This window comes from Coffea arabica, chromosome 2e, assembly GCF_036785885.1.
Source record: "Coffea arabica cultivar ET-39 chromosome 2e, Coffea Arabica ET-39 HiFi, whole genome shotgun sequence".
NCBI lineage: Eukaryota > Viridiplantae > Streptophyta > Magnoliopsida > Gentianales > Rubiaceae > Coffea > Coffea arabica.
The window spans coordinates 18248659-18265026 of NC_092313.1; the positions used below are offsets into that span (position 1 = coordinate 18248659).

Consider the following 16368-nt stretch of genomic DNA (forward strand, 5'->3'; position numbering starts at 1 on the left):
GGATTCGTGAATCCAGCCCTTTCAAGAATTTGTTGCCTCTTCAACAATTTGTTGATTGTCTAGTTTTGATTCCAATATGTAGTATATAGTAGATAAGATAAAATATTAAGCGGGTACGAGGACAATGACCTGAGTAAGCATCAGGAGTAAAACTGCTGCTCAAATGCAGAATCACAACACCTATTATTGGTTTCCAGAAACAATAAAAGAGAATCTGTCCGTCAGCAAAGAACATTAATAATGGTGATTGCTTCCACTCGAGTCCTCCTAAATGCACATTGGGAGAATGCTTCCTGGAAGGAAAAGTAACAATTTTCCTGAGTGAATGTTTACTCGCAAACTCACCGAGACAGAATTAGCATCACAGGATCCAAAAATTCTTCCCTCGTTGTTCATGAATCAGTGATGACCAGAATGAATGACTCTGTACATGTATATACATGAATGTTGTAAAAGTGGTCCAAACTCCTAGCGGCTCTTTGCTGGAAGAGCAAAGGCTTAACTAAAAAATGGAGTTGGCCAATCAATAAAACGAACTTTTAAGGCAAATTCTATGCTTACAGATGCTACTATTCACATCAGTTCATCCAAACACACTTCTATGTGATATGCTGTGAGAACAGCCACCAGCCCCATGATCCATTCTGTGACATATCATCGTTTCTGTACTCCATTACTTCAGTGTTACAATCACACTTCAACCTGTAACGGTGCTGCTGATTTTGTCTCTTTTGCCTCACGGTTCGTGCATAATGAGCAGACTGGGTAATTCAGGGTGTAACTTCATATGGAAGCATCAAGACTTTCCGAAAGCCAGGGCGGTCCTCTCAACATGATTTAGTAGGATTTCATATATTTTGTTCCTCACCCTTCCATAAGCTTCTCTTTCAGAATCATCCAAGTTGGAAAAAATTTTAAAGCCATCATCCCCTGGGAGATTTGGCTCTTTACCGATGAACACATTTAACCAGTCATTTACTCTCTTGACCTTATACATCATCCCTGATACTTGCCTGTCTGAATGCATCGAGGATGTTTTACTTTCAACTTCCTCCAAGTAATTCTCTACATAACTCAAAAACAATTTTCTGCATTCATCCTGCAGCAAACTAGCTAGGTCGGCGGCTGCACATAGAGTACTGCCCCTTGTCCATTCGGCTTGGTAATCCTTGTCAGATGCCACAAGAAGAGGTAAATCATCATTAGTTCTCTGTCTCCTAATAATACGTGCACCTTTTGGTTTGACACAGCGGCTTGGTTTCTTCACTGCGTCAGTTGCCGCCACAGGAGAGACGCTGAGCTTCAGAGGGTCACTAGAGCATGTGGAAAGATCAAAAGCCACAGCAGATTTAATCCATGTAGTGGCATTTTTCTTTCTTTCGAGTGCTATATTCAACGCTTCCTTAACTGAAGTAGTGCCATTTGCATCAGTTTCTGGTGTCTTGAATGGGCTTATATTTGTCAGTGACTGCACAATCAATCTGGTGCGAGCCAAGTCATCTTGGAGGTCAAAAAACTTATCAACATATGGCTGCACATCTTCTTCTCCTGATACATGGAATTCTGAATATGTACTGGAAGAACCCAACGAAGTGAAATGGATTAGAAAGTCTAGGAGGAAGCAGAATCAACAATTCCAGATAAAGCTTTTCCAACACTATCTGAAACTTTCAACTAATTTTTGTGCAATAAAGTCATAATTCTGGAAGTGAAGTGCATAGAAAATTTGCTTAACGTCATAAGTTATATGTTTGACTTCAAAGATCATCTTTGTACATTGAATTTCTACTCTCTAAGGAAAAAACAATATTTTCTAACAGCTGGCTACTTGGCACTCCAATTCTCAAAAATGAATAAAAGCGTAAAAATGCTAATGCCCTCCTGTCCTGTTATTAACGACACCAAGTTCCATAAATCTAGCCAGTGATGCATCCTTGTCGCCTTAAAGTTGAACACGTATACTGCAGCGCGAAAACCTTGGGATGGATCATGTTAGACTCAACATGTATGTACTTGTCAGGACACATGGATGTCCAAAATTACTAATGATGCACAACATGCGAAGAAATGTAGGTTTAAAAATTCCAGGCAGAAGAGAAGATTAACGTCGAACAGTTAATTGAGTGAGAAAGTATCTTAAGACCTTAAGCTATTGGAGGCTAAACACAGAAAGTTACTGTATGGTAACAGAGGAACCACGAACTGAACTTCATGGACCAAATTCAGGGATATGCGTTACAGAATGCAAGCTGGAAATATCTTCAGAATGAGCTCTCCAACTATCAGCTTATTTAGCGAATGAATTACCGTCATCATGATACATGAACAATATGTTCTTAGTTTCTTCATCACTCATTACAAATTATCAAATAAGAAAAGGTGGAAAAGGCAGTACTATCTGTAAGCATCTATGCATTAACAAAGAAAAAAGATAAAATCTTGGTTAGGAATTTCGTGTATTTCTCACCTTAATGAATTAAGCAATCTCTCTGCATCTATGCATTAACAAAGAAAAAAGATAAAAACTTGTTTAGGAATCTCGTGTATTTCTCACCTTAATGAATTAAGCAATCTCTCTGCAGCACAAGCTTCTTGAAGAGCATCAGCAGCGGCACTCAAAGCAATGTCTCTTTGCCGAACTACCTCCTGCAGTGCAAGCAACAGAATATCCACCATTGCTACTCCTGTAGGAAAAATAAACTAGTACATGCAAGTCTTGTGAGGAAAGATTAACTGCATACCTTTCCAAGCTTTACTAGTTTGGATGGGAGGGATTCCCAAGCTATTGCAGTTTCTGCCCCTTTTCCATCATGGACTAGGCTAGATACTGGTTGGGAAGTCTGCTCAGAAATCACCTTCGGCACAGGAGTCCTGCTCTTGTTGGTACCTTTTACCAATTTCTTAGTCGAACTCACATCTCTCCTACGTGTGGTTGAGCTTGAACATTCATCTGAGCTGTCGTACCTCATGGAACGAACAGGTGAAACCTGTCTATATAGATTTTGTGAGATGGAAATTAACCGAGGCCAAAAACATGGACATTATCGTAATTCATAGCGTACAAAAGAGTTCACAAACAATACTATTAAGCAAACATGGAAATTAACAAGTCTAAGTGTTTACATGCAATTTGTGATATAAATTTTCCCAGATAAATTGGACAGATAATCAAAATCTTAAGAGGAAATAGACACTGAAATCTTTCCTTAGACACTATGATTTGACATGGTACTTGATGAGAAGCTCTCTGTATCCTTGTATCAACAGGTTTTAGCTTTCAAGATACTTTTTTTTTAAATCTCGTTTACCATCATAATCCAGTTCCACTGCTCGTCCAAGGCCACAGCCCTTTTTCCGATACTTGAATTCAGCTCATATAGTAAGATCTGGAAAAGAAAATCAGTAAGAAAGATAAGTGACAACAGTCCACTCACATTGGCACTCAGGCTTTTAGCCACGGGTTTACTCTCATTTTTGATGGCTGAAGAATCAAACATTTGCTTCAACCCCAAAATGTCTGACTGAGTCCAGCTTTTTCTTTTTGACATCAATGACACTGATGACAGCGTACTATCAGAATCAGAATCATCATCCGTGGAAGTTGGCTTACTGCTTCGTGATCCCACTGTCCTTTCCCCATGACGTGCTCTTGAGGCACTCAAAGAACGAAACCTTCCCCTCGGCCTCTGCTGCAAGCCATTATGATTTCTTATTAAGCCTTCCGAATCAGATAATCCTCTATGTAGTGGCTTTCTTGAAATAGTTGAATCTTCATTGATTGTCTTCTCCGAAATCACTCCCTTTTCAACAACTGGATCTGTGTCCAATACCTGAAGAAACTTCACCAATGCAGTTGGAGAATGGATGTCTTCAGGACTTCCTTCACACGGTCGCCTACCTGGGACTGGGGTTAAGCCTCTGATCAAGGGTACAGGCTCTGATTTCTCCAACTTATGTACATAAATGAATTGTCCAAGCTTCAATTTATTGCTCAAAATCATATCATTCTGTTCTTGAGGCAAGGAAACGTACATAGCATGTGACGCATCCGATACCTTCAAATAAAATCCTCTATCAGGAAAAAGATCACCTTCCTCTAATACGGGAATTATGCTTCTAATTTGTAACAATACAGGTTTCCTGTCATCCCCCAATGTCTGGTCCTCATCTTTCAATTCCTGAAGATGTTTTTCAAGAACCCCAGATTTCAATAAAGCCATTACCATCAAGAAACCGATATTAGCAACAATCGTTGATGACTAACAAAATTCAATTCTTGAATACGAATCGTGGAATAGTTGAAACAAACTGGGAATCTAGACGTGAAATCTTGAACAATATCGTTAGAAGAATCGAGCATTAACATTGGCAAGGCCGCAATAAGGCAGAAAAATGATTGAATATAGCCAAACAATTCTGTAAAAACAAGAGCAGAAAGAAGCAGAGCTAGCGTCCGGATTTAAAGAGTTATGAGGAAGAGAAAACATAGCCATAGAAAGCGGGAAACGGTCAAATGGGAAGGTAATTATGCGCGTTATGACAGATCTGGGTTGCAGGTCAAACCGTCAACGCAATCTGACGGTTGGTAGAGGAGATAAGGGGATAACTGATGGAGTAAGGAATTGTGGGAAAATACAAACGTCCCTTCTGGATGCAATTTTATTGCACTCACATTTTATCACATTATTTGGTACTTTAAACTCTTGAAATAATCTAAGGATTTATAACTCTTATTCTATCTTCAACAGTGAAATAATCTAAGGGTCTGTTTGATAACATAAAAAAGTGTTGAATCTGAATTTTTTCAGACATTCAGATGTTTTGAGTGTTTGATAAATGAAAATCCATTTGCTAAACTTATTAAGTAGTGTTGAACTTGTGTGTATTTTTTTCAGCACAAGAATCCTAACTGAATGCTTAATTCTGGTAAGAATCAATAGAATTACTTCAATTACCTTATCTTATCTATCAAATCTACCCTTGTTTGTTAATTATGTTCAAAATTCTTATCTAATTAAACAATCTAATATTCTCTATCTAATGATTTTTCATTTCTTTTTTTCTCCCTTTTGAATGATTTTCACATCTTCTCCATACTCCTCATATAATATATTTCATCTTTTATATTAATTTGATTTAAAAATAAATATTGTCATTTTTATACCTAACATTTTTAGCTAATTAAATCATAGGTTCTATTTCTTTTTTGGATGAAAAGATACAAGGGCAAATTTGTCAAATTTAACTTATTAAGCATTTGGTTATAAATGTTTGTCAAACTAATATAAATAGGTTTAATATTAAAATTCGGACATTCATATATTTCTTTTCAGTGTTTAAAATTCAGCAAATTAATTGTTTCAGTATTCAAATTTCAGAATTCAGAATTCAGACTTCAGAATTCAGATTTAGTTTATCAAACGGAACCTAAGGGTTTATAACTCTGATCGATACAATGTCCTCATAAAATCCTAAAGGAAGTGGATAGTCTGAATTCTGATTGATTTCTCGTAAAGCCTCAAAGGTTAGTAGAATGTAGTATTTCATATCGGCGGTGGGAAGAGAAAAGGAAAGGTTTGATACTGGAGTCTAATGACTATTTGGATTAATCATTTTGAACCAGTAGATTTCGGTTCAAAAATTATTTGGACCCAGGTCAAGGCAATCAGTCTTTCCAATCAGTGAAAATGAAAAATTGTTGGTGCCCCTTTCCCGACTTTGTGGATGGAATGACTGAATGAGCGATCGTTCATCGCTGGTGGCTAGTACTTAACAAACACGTGATCCTTTTTCCCTTCACAAGATAAGTGATGATAGGTTTCGTCGAGATGCTTTATATATGGTTTGAGATTTATTTACAAAAAAGATGAAACATTTTATTTTTCTGGGGGGGTTAAGATGAGATAGGACTGTTTTTTATGTACTAATAGAGGGAATTTTAGGAAGTGATCCTGTAGGTAGAATTGTGAGAAGTGCAACATTGGACGTCAAGCAACTACTAATCTCTGTTCCATTTTAATTATGTAAGTACTTCTACTCCCACTGATATTAGACATCATTGATGCAACTCATTAGTCATTTTTTGGGTGGTCAAATACATCTTCGTTTATTCATTTGTGAGTTTTGCATGTTGCTTTTTCCGACTTGCTCTTTTTTCCTTGGTAGATTCTATTTTTCTGTAAAGGTAGGAGGTAGGGATGCTATCGAGCTGAGTCGAACTCGAGTAACACCTTCGAACTCAGTTCGAGTTCGAGTTCGATCGAGTATATAAATTTGAACTCGACATAATGAAAATTAAGTTTGAACTCAATTTGTTTGAGTTCGAGTAAATTGCAAGTCTTATCAAACTCGAATTACTCTAGTTCAAACTCAAGTTTTTCTTTTCTTGTTTTTAATTTTTTACATTTTAATTTATTAGATTATCATTTTTTCATCCATCACTTTTTTTATTGAACATTATTTCATGTAAATTTATTAAAATATGAACCCATGATAGTCATTCCATAATTAAAATATATAATATATAAATTATATAAATACTCGATTAAACTCGTCGAATATTCGAGTATTTACTTTTGATAGTCGAACGCGACTCATTACACGTAACAAGCAGTTCGAGCTCGAACTCCAAACTTTTGACTAAGCCGCTCGCGAGAAGAATACTCGAGTATTTACTTCTAATACTTGAATGCGACTCATTACACGCAACGAGCGAGCAGTTCGAGCTCAAACTCCAAACTTTTGACTAAGCCGCTCTCGCAAGCTACTCGCGAGCACTTGGCTTGATAGCACCTTAGTAGGAGAAGCATTACAAAATAAACTGAATCCATGGCACACACACAAAAGACTTAAAAAGTCCCAATCCACAGTCTGCTGACAACCCTATGCACGGCCTTATTGTCTGCTATACCTTGAACTGGGGCTAAGTCGCGGAACAGTAATCATTTTGCTATCAGAATACACTACATTTTCCAAAGTTAAACCTGCAAATTGCTGATAAGATATTAAGATGACATCTTGGTGGCTTGTCATACTTTATTGCTTTAGCAATTGCTTCGAAGACACTACTCTGTTCTCACTTGATCTCTAAAGTTCATCTAATTTTCATCATGCACTTTGTCTCTTCCACACAATGTGGAGTTTTTAAATGCTTGAAGATCGTCAGAAATCCTGAAAACTACAAGCTCGCCCATGACTTCTGTATAGACTTGTAGTGCAGTGGCAGAATGTGCAAATTGTTCTTAAGGGCTTCCTCCAATTTTCCTTTTCCACGAAAACTCCATCACATAGTGCACATTATTCAGTAGTTGCAATTTGGCGTGCAATATCCATCAAGCAGCTAAAAACAAGTAGTCATTTCCCTTTTTGGTTTAGCAAGACCCAAGAAGCTAATTGGATTACACCTTCTACATTTCAGAACCAACCAGAATGAGAAATCGTTATCAATATACTCATACAAAGTGTGCTTTAATCCTAAGGGATAACATGAAAACCGAGAAGCTAACTGCATTACAGCTTCTAAATTTCAGACCAATCAGAATGAGAAATCAGTATCAATATACTCATAGGAAATGTGCTTTATTTCTAAGGGATAACATGAAAATGTCGTCGCTTTTAGCTTACATTAAGCATGTAGCGAAACAGATGGTTATCCTTGCTTGAGGTAAGTGTAACCGTGGAATCTGAGAGAATTGCGAACCAGTCTGTTATCTGCCATTTTTCTTTTGCTATTTAGGTTCTCTGATGATGGACGAACCAGTGGTCCATAGCCATGTTCGGCACTTTTTTTGTCTTCCACGCTTAAGCATCCCAAAATCATTGCCAACCTAGGCAATTAAAGGCATACACCTGTATTGCCTCAATAAAAAGTCATATCCCGTGTTGCGGCTTATGGCAGAAGTCATATTTCTAGCACTCTATGAAAAATGTGGCTCAGCATCAAAGTATAAATGGAGGATTGTAGAATCAAAATTAATCAACCACCCGAAGTTCCAAAAATTAGAAAAATGGGTCAGCTTAGGGAAGCCATGAAAAAACGTATTCTGTTTGCCCTCTTTTTCCTACTTATCTTTGTAACCAAACGATGTGTTACTCAACCACATGCATGTGATGCGAGTGACCCCAATGCTGGAAACTATGCATTTTGTAATACCAGCTTATCCTATGAAGAGCGAGCCCGAGACCTAGTTTCACGCTTGACCCTGGAAGAAAAAGTTCAACAGCTAGGTGATGAAGCTAAAGGCATCCCAAGGCTTGGGGTGCCTTTCTATTATTGGTGGAATGAGGCACTTCATGGGGTCTCAAATGCCGGGAAGGGTGTGCGTTTTAATGAAACAGTTCCTGGTGCAACTAGTTTCCCAGCAGTAATTCTTTCAGCGGCCAGTTTTAACACTGACCTGTGGTACAAGATGGGACAAGTTGTGTCAACCGAAGCTCGAGCAATGTACAATGTGGGCTTGTCTGGTTTAACTTTCTGGAGTCCAACTATAAACGTGCTTCGTGATCCCAGATGGGGAAGGGCTCAAGAGACCCCCGGAGAAGACCCTCTTGTGGTTTCCAAGTATGCAGTCAGTTATGTCCGGGGACTGCAAGAGGTAGGAAATCAGGAAGTGAACAAGTCAGGACCCAACAGGCCACTCAAAGTTTCCAGCTGTTGTAAGCACTATACTGCCTATGACATTGATAATTGGAAGGGTATTACTCGTTTTACCTTTGATGCAAAGGTATGAAATATAGTATTGTGGATTCCTTCTCTTCCATTGGCACTATCTACAATATGTCTATTGTATACTTTATTGCCGATAATTACTCTATAAGTTAATGAGAATCCATTTTTCTGACAGAGCATTTTTTAGATGTTTCTTATCCAACTTACTATTTTTGAAGGTGTATATGCTCTCACATCCCTTTGGTATTTCAAAATACTACTTATATCCCAAAAAAACAAAAGTACCATTGGCACTGCTCATGATCGTGCAGAATGTTTCAGATTATTTTTGTGTTTTCCTGCATAGTTTTCATAAAATATTTTCATTTCCAGTTAGACGCCTACAATTTTTTGTGTCTTTATTTAAATATATTTTCCCCTCTTTCTTCTTAAGAAGTATTGGGGAAAGGAGAAACGTTTTGACAAGTTAAGACATCCTCATTGCTGATAGGTGACAGCACAGGATTTGGAGGACACTTATCAGCCACCATTCAAGAGCTGCGTACAAGAGGGGCATGTCAGCAGTGTAATGTGTTCATACAACAAGGTGAACGGGATCCCAACCTGTGCAGACCCCAATTTGCTGAAAGGAATTATCAGAGATCAATGGGGACTAGATGGGTATGTTTCTTCCACAGAAGTCTACAACTTTTGTGTTGTATAGTAATACCAGTTCTGGAAAAGCACCTCATCAATATTTTTATGATACATTACTCGAGAACAAATATAGCGAAAATGGCAATTTTGTTGATCATGTCCTGAGGCTACATTTGTTTGCTCTGATGCAGATATATAGTTTCAGATTGCGATTCCATTAGCACGTATTACAAACAAATGAATTACACTGATACAGCTGAGGATGCTGTAGCACTCGCTCTGAAAGCAGGTACTGATCACTTGTGCCATCTTCTAATAAATGATTTGGAAATATTATTGACTCTTCTTCTGGACTACATACTCATCTGTCTCACATGACCACACAGGTTTGAACTTAAATTGTGGAACCTCTCTCCCGGATTACACACAGAAAGCTATAGACTTAAAAAAGGTTGAGGAGGCTACAGTAGATGAATCCCTGATATACAATTATATTGTTCTAATGCGGCTAGGCTTCTTTGATGGGGACCCCAAACAGCATCCCTTTGGGAAACTTGGGCCATCTGATGTATGTACTGATGACAATCAAAATTTAGGACGTGAAGTTGCAAGACAAGGTATAGTTTTGTTAGAAAACAATGGTGTTCTTCCTTTATCCCAAAATATCACTAGGAAGTTGGCCCTCATAGGTCCCAACGCTAATGCGACCACAACTATGATAAGCATCTATGCTGGTATACCCTGCCGCTACACTACCCTTTTGCAAGCTCTTGAGCAGAAGTATGGGGAGAGCTTAACATTCGAGCCGGGATGTAGTGATGTTGAGTGCAAAAATGCAAGCCAAATTGAGGCTGCAGCCAAAGCTGCAGCATCAGCAGATACAGCGGTGATTGCAGTGGGGCTAAGTCAGTCAATAGAAAGGGAAGGACTAGATAGGGAGGACCTAAAGTTACCTGGATTTCAAGAGAAGCTAGTGATGGATGTGTCTGAAGCAGCACCAGGACCTGTAGTCCTAGTTATCATGGCTGCTGGTCCTGTTGATGTCTCTTTCGCGAAGAACAATAGTAAGATTGGGGCAATCTTGTGGGCTGGATATCCAGGTCAAGATGGAGGCGATGCTATAGCTCAAGTACTGTATGGTGATTACAATCCAGGTGCTCATTTCTCTCCTTTATCTTAAACAAGCTCTTATACAATAAACGGAATTACAATGAATGACTGACTTTATCATGGTACTCCTCTCGACGTTACATTTTTTTTAATGCATTACTTTCAGGTGGTAGGTCTCCTTTTACTTGGTATCCACAAGAATATGCAGAGAAAGTGCCCATGGATGACATGCATATGAGAGCGAATGCCTGCGCAAGCTTTCCAGGAAGAACCTACAGATTTTACACAGACAAGCCGGTTTATGATTTTGGGCATGGTTTAAGTTACTCAAACTATTCCAAGGTTATCATAGTAGCACCTGGCAACATATTTATACAGCCAAAAACTTCTCACCGACCTTTCAACATTCGACATCTTGACCTTGCCTCTGAATCCAACCAAGTGATTGACGTATCGGAAGTGAATTGCAAGAATTTACAATTTGAATTGATTGTCGGTGTGAAAAATGTAGGGAAAATGGATGGATCTCATGTTGTGCTCGTTTTTTGGAAGCCTGCAGTTGCACAAGGAGTGACAGGAACGCCCAATATACAACTTGTGGGTTTTGAGAAAGTAGAGGTGAAGCAAGGGGAGGCGGAATCAGTCCCAGTGAAGCTGGATGTTTGCAAACATTTGAGCATTGTGGACGCGGAGGGGAAGAGGAAATTGGTCGCCGGGCAGCACACCCTTGTCATTGGGTCTCCCAGTGAACAACAACTGGAGCATCGTTTTGATATGCAGCTGGGAAATGCTGGTTGGGGCGAAGGAGTAATGTCTTTCTGAGATGATAATACTTTGATCACAGAAAATGGGGCCAATGGCTCTTTTGCATATATGATCTTGTGATAAATAAAAGTTGGTTTGCCAAAAAGGATTATCACTTGTTCAATATAAAGTTTATCAATATCATTAAAAAGGATTATCAGTTGCAAAATCTGTTGCGGTAAACTTTCGCTAGAGGAAGGGCTTGAACCTTCGACCTTGTGGTTAACAGCCACACGCTCTAACCAACTGAGCTACTCCAGCTGTGCTTTGCTTGATAATTAATTATAACCTATATAACCTTCCTTTGATCTGTCAAAAAAGACGGATACCTTGACCGAGTAAAACCAAAAAACAGAAATAGATTCAGTCATTTATCGTAATTTGCAAATGACGTTCAAGTCCCCTTTTTTGTTTTTCCAAACTATTTTTTTGATGGGTTATATCTCTCTTTTCTGGTGAAATTGAAATTTTGTAGTAGCATATAAATTTCCACTCATGAATACAGAGTACACAACCAACAACAGAGGAAAGTTAAAAAAAGGAGTTGTAGCATTCCCATTAAACTAAGAGTCCATCCGAGTCCAATCGAATTGAACTTAATTATCACTATGCTCAAGTTTGAATTTGATAGCTGAAGGAGTGCTCTCAAGCTTGAACGAGCTTGAAAGTTGGAACTCAAACTCAACTTAAAAGATTTTCGATTGAGATCGAGTTTGAACTTGACTTGAAAATGTTCGAAATAGTTGCCAAGTCTAATCGAGTTCAAACTCTATTAGTGGTTCTAATTTCTTTAATAAATTTCACAAACAACATATCTAAGAGAGTAATTTTGTAATATTAATAATTTAATTAAAAAAATGCAACTCTCAATACTCGAATTATGAGTTCGACTAGTGATTTCAAACAAGTAACTCGAACTTGATTCGAGTTTGGTCAATACAAAATTCAAGTTGAGCTGTTGCGGAGCTATACCCGCGCAAGAACCTCGAATCTTCTGCGCACCTACATTAGACTTCCAAAAGACAACCAAATAGCGTTCCTCATGCAATATTCCACGCTAGTCAATAGGCCATACGAACCCAAGAAATGCACGCAATCATCCGGCATTTGCAAGAATATGGAGGTAGATTATTCCTGTCTTTTCAAGTATTGTTGCAGTATCTAACCAACATAAAACTATGTGCCTTTTGGTTCACTTTTAGGAATCGGATAATTATGAAGCGCAATCTGGGATCAGGGAATTCTGACAAATGACCAAATATTGGGATGCAAGAACATTGAACTAGTCTATGTGTTCCCGGCCCAGCAGCATAAAATTTTTGCATCTGACAGGCGAAAGGCGTCTATTAGTGTTCCGAGCGTATACCGCAGAACAGTTTGATAAGTTACTTGCTCGAGCTTAAAGCATAAACTAAAACTAAAACAAGTTGCAAAAGAAAACAATTGATCACCAGCAAATGAAATATTACGACAAAGTATTCGTATCATATTTTTACAATTGGAAGAATTTAATAAGTAGAACACCACATGATCCTTCATAGATTTGCGAACCTCATCTAATCAGAGCAGACTCATCATCTATATCCAACAAGCACCTACCTATGGGCTATGGGGAAAAAAACAGATAATTACGGAACATTATTGTTCTGCCTTATTTAAGGCTTGATTCCGATGGGAACATTATTGTACCTGGCCATATTGGCAGCGGAGTTCATGTGGGGGGACTGGGAGACGCGAGTGGTCAAAGGGCTCAGGACGGAAGTGGGTCTACCGGTGAAGCTCTTGGCATGGGAAATGTAATCCAAACCAGTACCACCTGAACGCTGCTCCGAGAAATCAGAACTCGGTTGCTGAAATTCTGACCTGGTTCGACGATGAGATGAACCCTCAAGTTCAACTGATTGTTCTCCTCCAAGAAGCAAGTGATAGCTGCGGTTAGAGGTGTCGGACAGGGATCTGTAGCTATTCCCAGGCCTTTGCTTCCTCAAGGAGCGGATGATAAACGGTATTAAGCCCTCCATTGCCTGCCTTAATTAGTTGATGCTCTGCTCTTAACAGCCTAGTAAAGTTTGTTTTTGAGACTAACAACGATGGATGCCTAGTTTGATGTGTTTGGATGTATTAATGAGAGAATTGAAAGCTGACATTTATTTATACTGCTCCTCAGGCAGGAGGAAAATTCAAGGATAATGAGTTAACGACCAAGACTTCTTATCCTTTAAGAAGCAAATTACTAAAGAAAAGTTTTTTTTTTTTTTTTTTTTTAAAAAAAATCATCCAAAACTCGTGTGAAGTTTGAAAATTCAAACCCGTTTTGGGTACCATGAATTGCAGGAGTTTTCTTTTTGTCATCTTTATCTTAATGCTTACTAAGGTAGTGCAGGACAAATTGGCAACGGAAAGCAACGAAAGTCAGCAAAATTGACTTAGTGAAGGATCATCGGACATGCAATGGGCCAATACCGTGTTGTATTATGGATGGCACGTAATTAAGGTTTTGACTGCTTTTTTTTTTTTCCTTGGGCTCATGGGATGAGATCGAGAATAACACTAGCTACTAATGAATGAAGAGGGGCGGCGGCTGAGGCTGGAAAAAACGAAAAATCAAAACAAAATCACTGGAAAATGAAGGGATGCATGCATTTCCTGCCAGCTCTCCGATGACCAAATGATTAGGAAGGGATAAAAAAAAGTCAATGTTTGACGAGATTTATCTGGGGTAAAGAGACTTACCTAATTAAATACACCGGTTTATGATGAGCTGGCAGGGGCGGTTGATGATATGGTCCAGTTGAACAGGGCTAAGGTTTAATACTACTGAGAATTTGAGACCTCGAAATCAAGGTGCTGTTGGCTGTTGCCGCTGCTTCCAATCCAATCGATGAATTTCTGGGTGCAAAAGGCACGTGTTGAAAAGAGGACAACCGTTAATAGTTTCATAGTGGCGGCATTTTTTGCCAACCCTAGCTCGTTTCTTCAATGCAAAATGCGTATATTTCAACTCTCCAGCCTCGCCTGCCAACAAAATTTCAGCCAACTCCATTTGACATCACATGACGCGGGCTTACAAAGACGCGAGGCGCACGGAATTTAATCGGTTTGGTTAATGGGTCCGCCCTCGTTAATAGGGTCACAAGTGTTAGTTGTTTAAAAAAATATTTTAGTATTTTGAAAACAATTGCAGAGAATACAATAATTGTCAAACAGTTAGGCCAAGGACTTAAGTGACTAAAAGTTAATGTTAGGGACTAAACTTATAGTTGGGGTATAGTTTAAGGGAGTAAACTGATAAAAATCCCATTTTATAATTCACGTAAAAAGATATGTTTAGATCCAACTTAATTATAAATGGACAAATATACCCATAAATTGCCATGCTAACTAACTAAAGGGCCTGTTTGGAAGCTAGTTTTTTGGCCAAGTTTTTTACCTACAAGTTTTTTAACAACTTTTGCTACAGGAACCCCAAAAAACCTTCTCAAAATTTTTTACCTACACACTTCAAAATACCCAAAACACACAAAAAAAAAATTCAACACAAAAACAATTCCCTTCCCATTTTTTCTTCTTCCACCCCCATCCCAACCCGCCACCACCGCCGATGTCGACCACCACCGCCGTTTCGTCCCCCATCGTGCGGAGATACGCATGGTTGTTGATGGCTATGGAGAAGGCGCACGCTGGGGAAAGGGCAGGGGGGAGGGGTCGGGCTGGGGAAAGGGTGGGGGGTGGCGCCTGGGTCGGGCTGGAGAAAGGGTAGAGGGGGTGGTGGGGGGAGAAAGGGCAGAGGGTGGGGGGAGGGGGTCGCTGGCAGAGAGGGGTGGCGGGGAGAGGGGGTCGGGCTGGGGCAGCGGGTGGCGGGGGGAAGGGGTCGCGGGCAGAGGGGGGTGGCGGGGGGAGGGGGTCATCAAGTTGGGGAAAGGGCAGGGGGAGTGGCAGGAGGATGGGGTGGCGGGACAGAGGGGGGTGGCGGGGGCAGAAAGGGCAGAGGGTGGCGGGGGGAGGGGGTCGCTGGCAGAGAGGGGTGGCGGGGAGAGGGGGTCGCGCTGGGGCAGAGGGTGGCGGGGGAAAGGGGTCGCGGGCAGAGGGGAGGAGAAGGGGAAAGGGTGGAGAGGGGTGGCGGGAGAGGGGGTCGGTGCTGGGAGGGAACGGGGAGGCTACACAGAACGAAGAAGAAGAAAAAGGAAGAAGAAGAGAAGAGAGAAAAGAAAAAGGAAAGAAAGAAAAAGAAAGAGAAAGAGAAAAAGAAAGAAAAAAAAGAAAAGCAATCAAAAAAGTTTTTCATTTTACAAAAATTCCTACAAAATTTTTCACCTTACAAAAACTTCTACAAAAAAAATTTTCACCTTACAAAAACTTCTACAAAATTTTTTCAAAAACTTCTACAGTGCACTACAGTAAAGTTTTAGACAAACTCCCAAAAAACTCTCAGGTTCCAAACAGGCCCAAAGTTTGGTGAAAAATTTTATGACAAAAATACCCTCTCCTTGTGCTTTAAGTATAAAACAAGGATTAGAAAGCTTTTCTCTCCTCTATTTTCTTAAATTGTTTACAAAATTTTTTATTTTGCGCAATACCTTGTCAAGATATTGCAAATATGATGATATCGAAGTGTGGAATTTCATAACTTGTTTGCACGTCATCGAGCAAATACAATCTTAGAAGGAAAATTTTATAGTTATTCCATTATAAGGTCTATTTTTTCTCAAGTGATATATTAGTCAAAAAATTTTCCCTACTGGTTCTTTTCTTTTCATAATTTTCCAAATTATAAGAACATGCGAGTTTTTCCAAATTGAAGCAATTCTCACATATTAGCAGGGCAATTTATGGATATATTTGTCCATTTATAATTAAGTTGGATCTAAACATGTCTTTTTATGTGAATTATAAAATGCCTTCTCATTTGACCGTTAGTCCAAGGACTTAAGTGACTAAAAGTTAACGTTAGGGACTAAATTGATAGTTGGGGCATAGTTTAAGGGGGTAAACTGATAAAAACCCTTTAATCTAATACTACTTAGTATCTTTTTATATATATGACAAAAAAATTCATGGCTCATTCGCAAATGAGGCGCTTCAAATTTAGAGACACGGTAACTTATATACTACTGCTAGGCATTGCTATCATTACACTTTGTATCGTAACA

At 39.2% G+C, this 16368-nt stretch overlaps 2 protein-coding genes and 1 non-coding gene across 3 annotated transcripts; 1 reads left to right on the top strand and 2 right to left on the bottom strand.

Moving 5' to 3' along the window:
* Positions 1-224: 224 nt before the first annotated feature.
* Positions 225-4495, bottom strand: LOC113731523 (uncharacterized). Its single transcript, XM_027256832.2, has 4 exons — positions 3435-4495; positions 2742-2987; positions 2555-2646; positions 225-1574 (listed from the first exon to the last, which is right to left on the bottom strand). Exons 1-4 carry the CDS (start codon positions 4224-4226, stop codon positions 797-799), a joined length of 1908 nt encoding a protein of 635 aa, XP_027112633.1. The 5' UTR covers positions 4227-4495; the 3' UTR covers positions 225-796.
* Positions 4496-7774: 3279 nt separating this feature from the next.
* Positions 7775-11387, top strand: LOC113731525 (probable beta-D-xylosidase 5). The gene is made up of 5 exons (XM_027256833.2): positions 7775-8723; positions 9159-9328; positions 9496-9593; positions 9691-10458; positions 10581-11387. Exons 1-5 carry the CDS (start codon positions 7950-7952, stop codon positions 11234-11236), a joined length of 2466 nt encoding a protein of 821 aa, XP_027112634.2. The 5' UTR covers positions 7775-7949; the 3' UTR covers positions 11237-11387.
* Positions 11388-11405: 18 nt separating this feature from the next.
* On the bottom strand, positions 11406-11479 carry TRNAN-GUU (transfer RNA asparagine (anticodon GUU)). The gene has a single exon. It is a non-coding gene; the product is annotated as a tRNA-Asn (tRNA).
* Positions 11480-16368: the final 4889 nt, after the last annotated feature.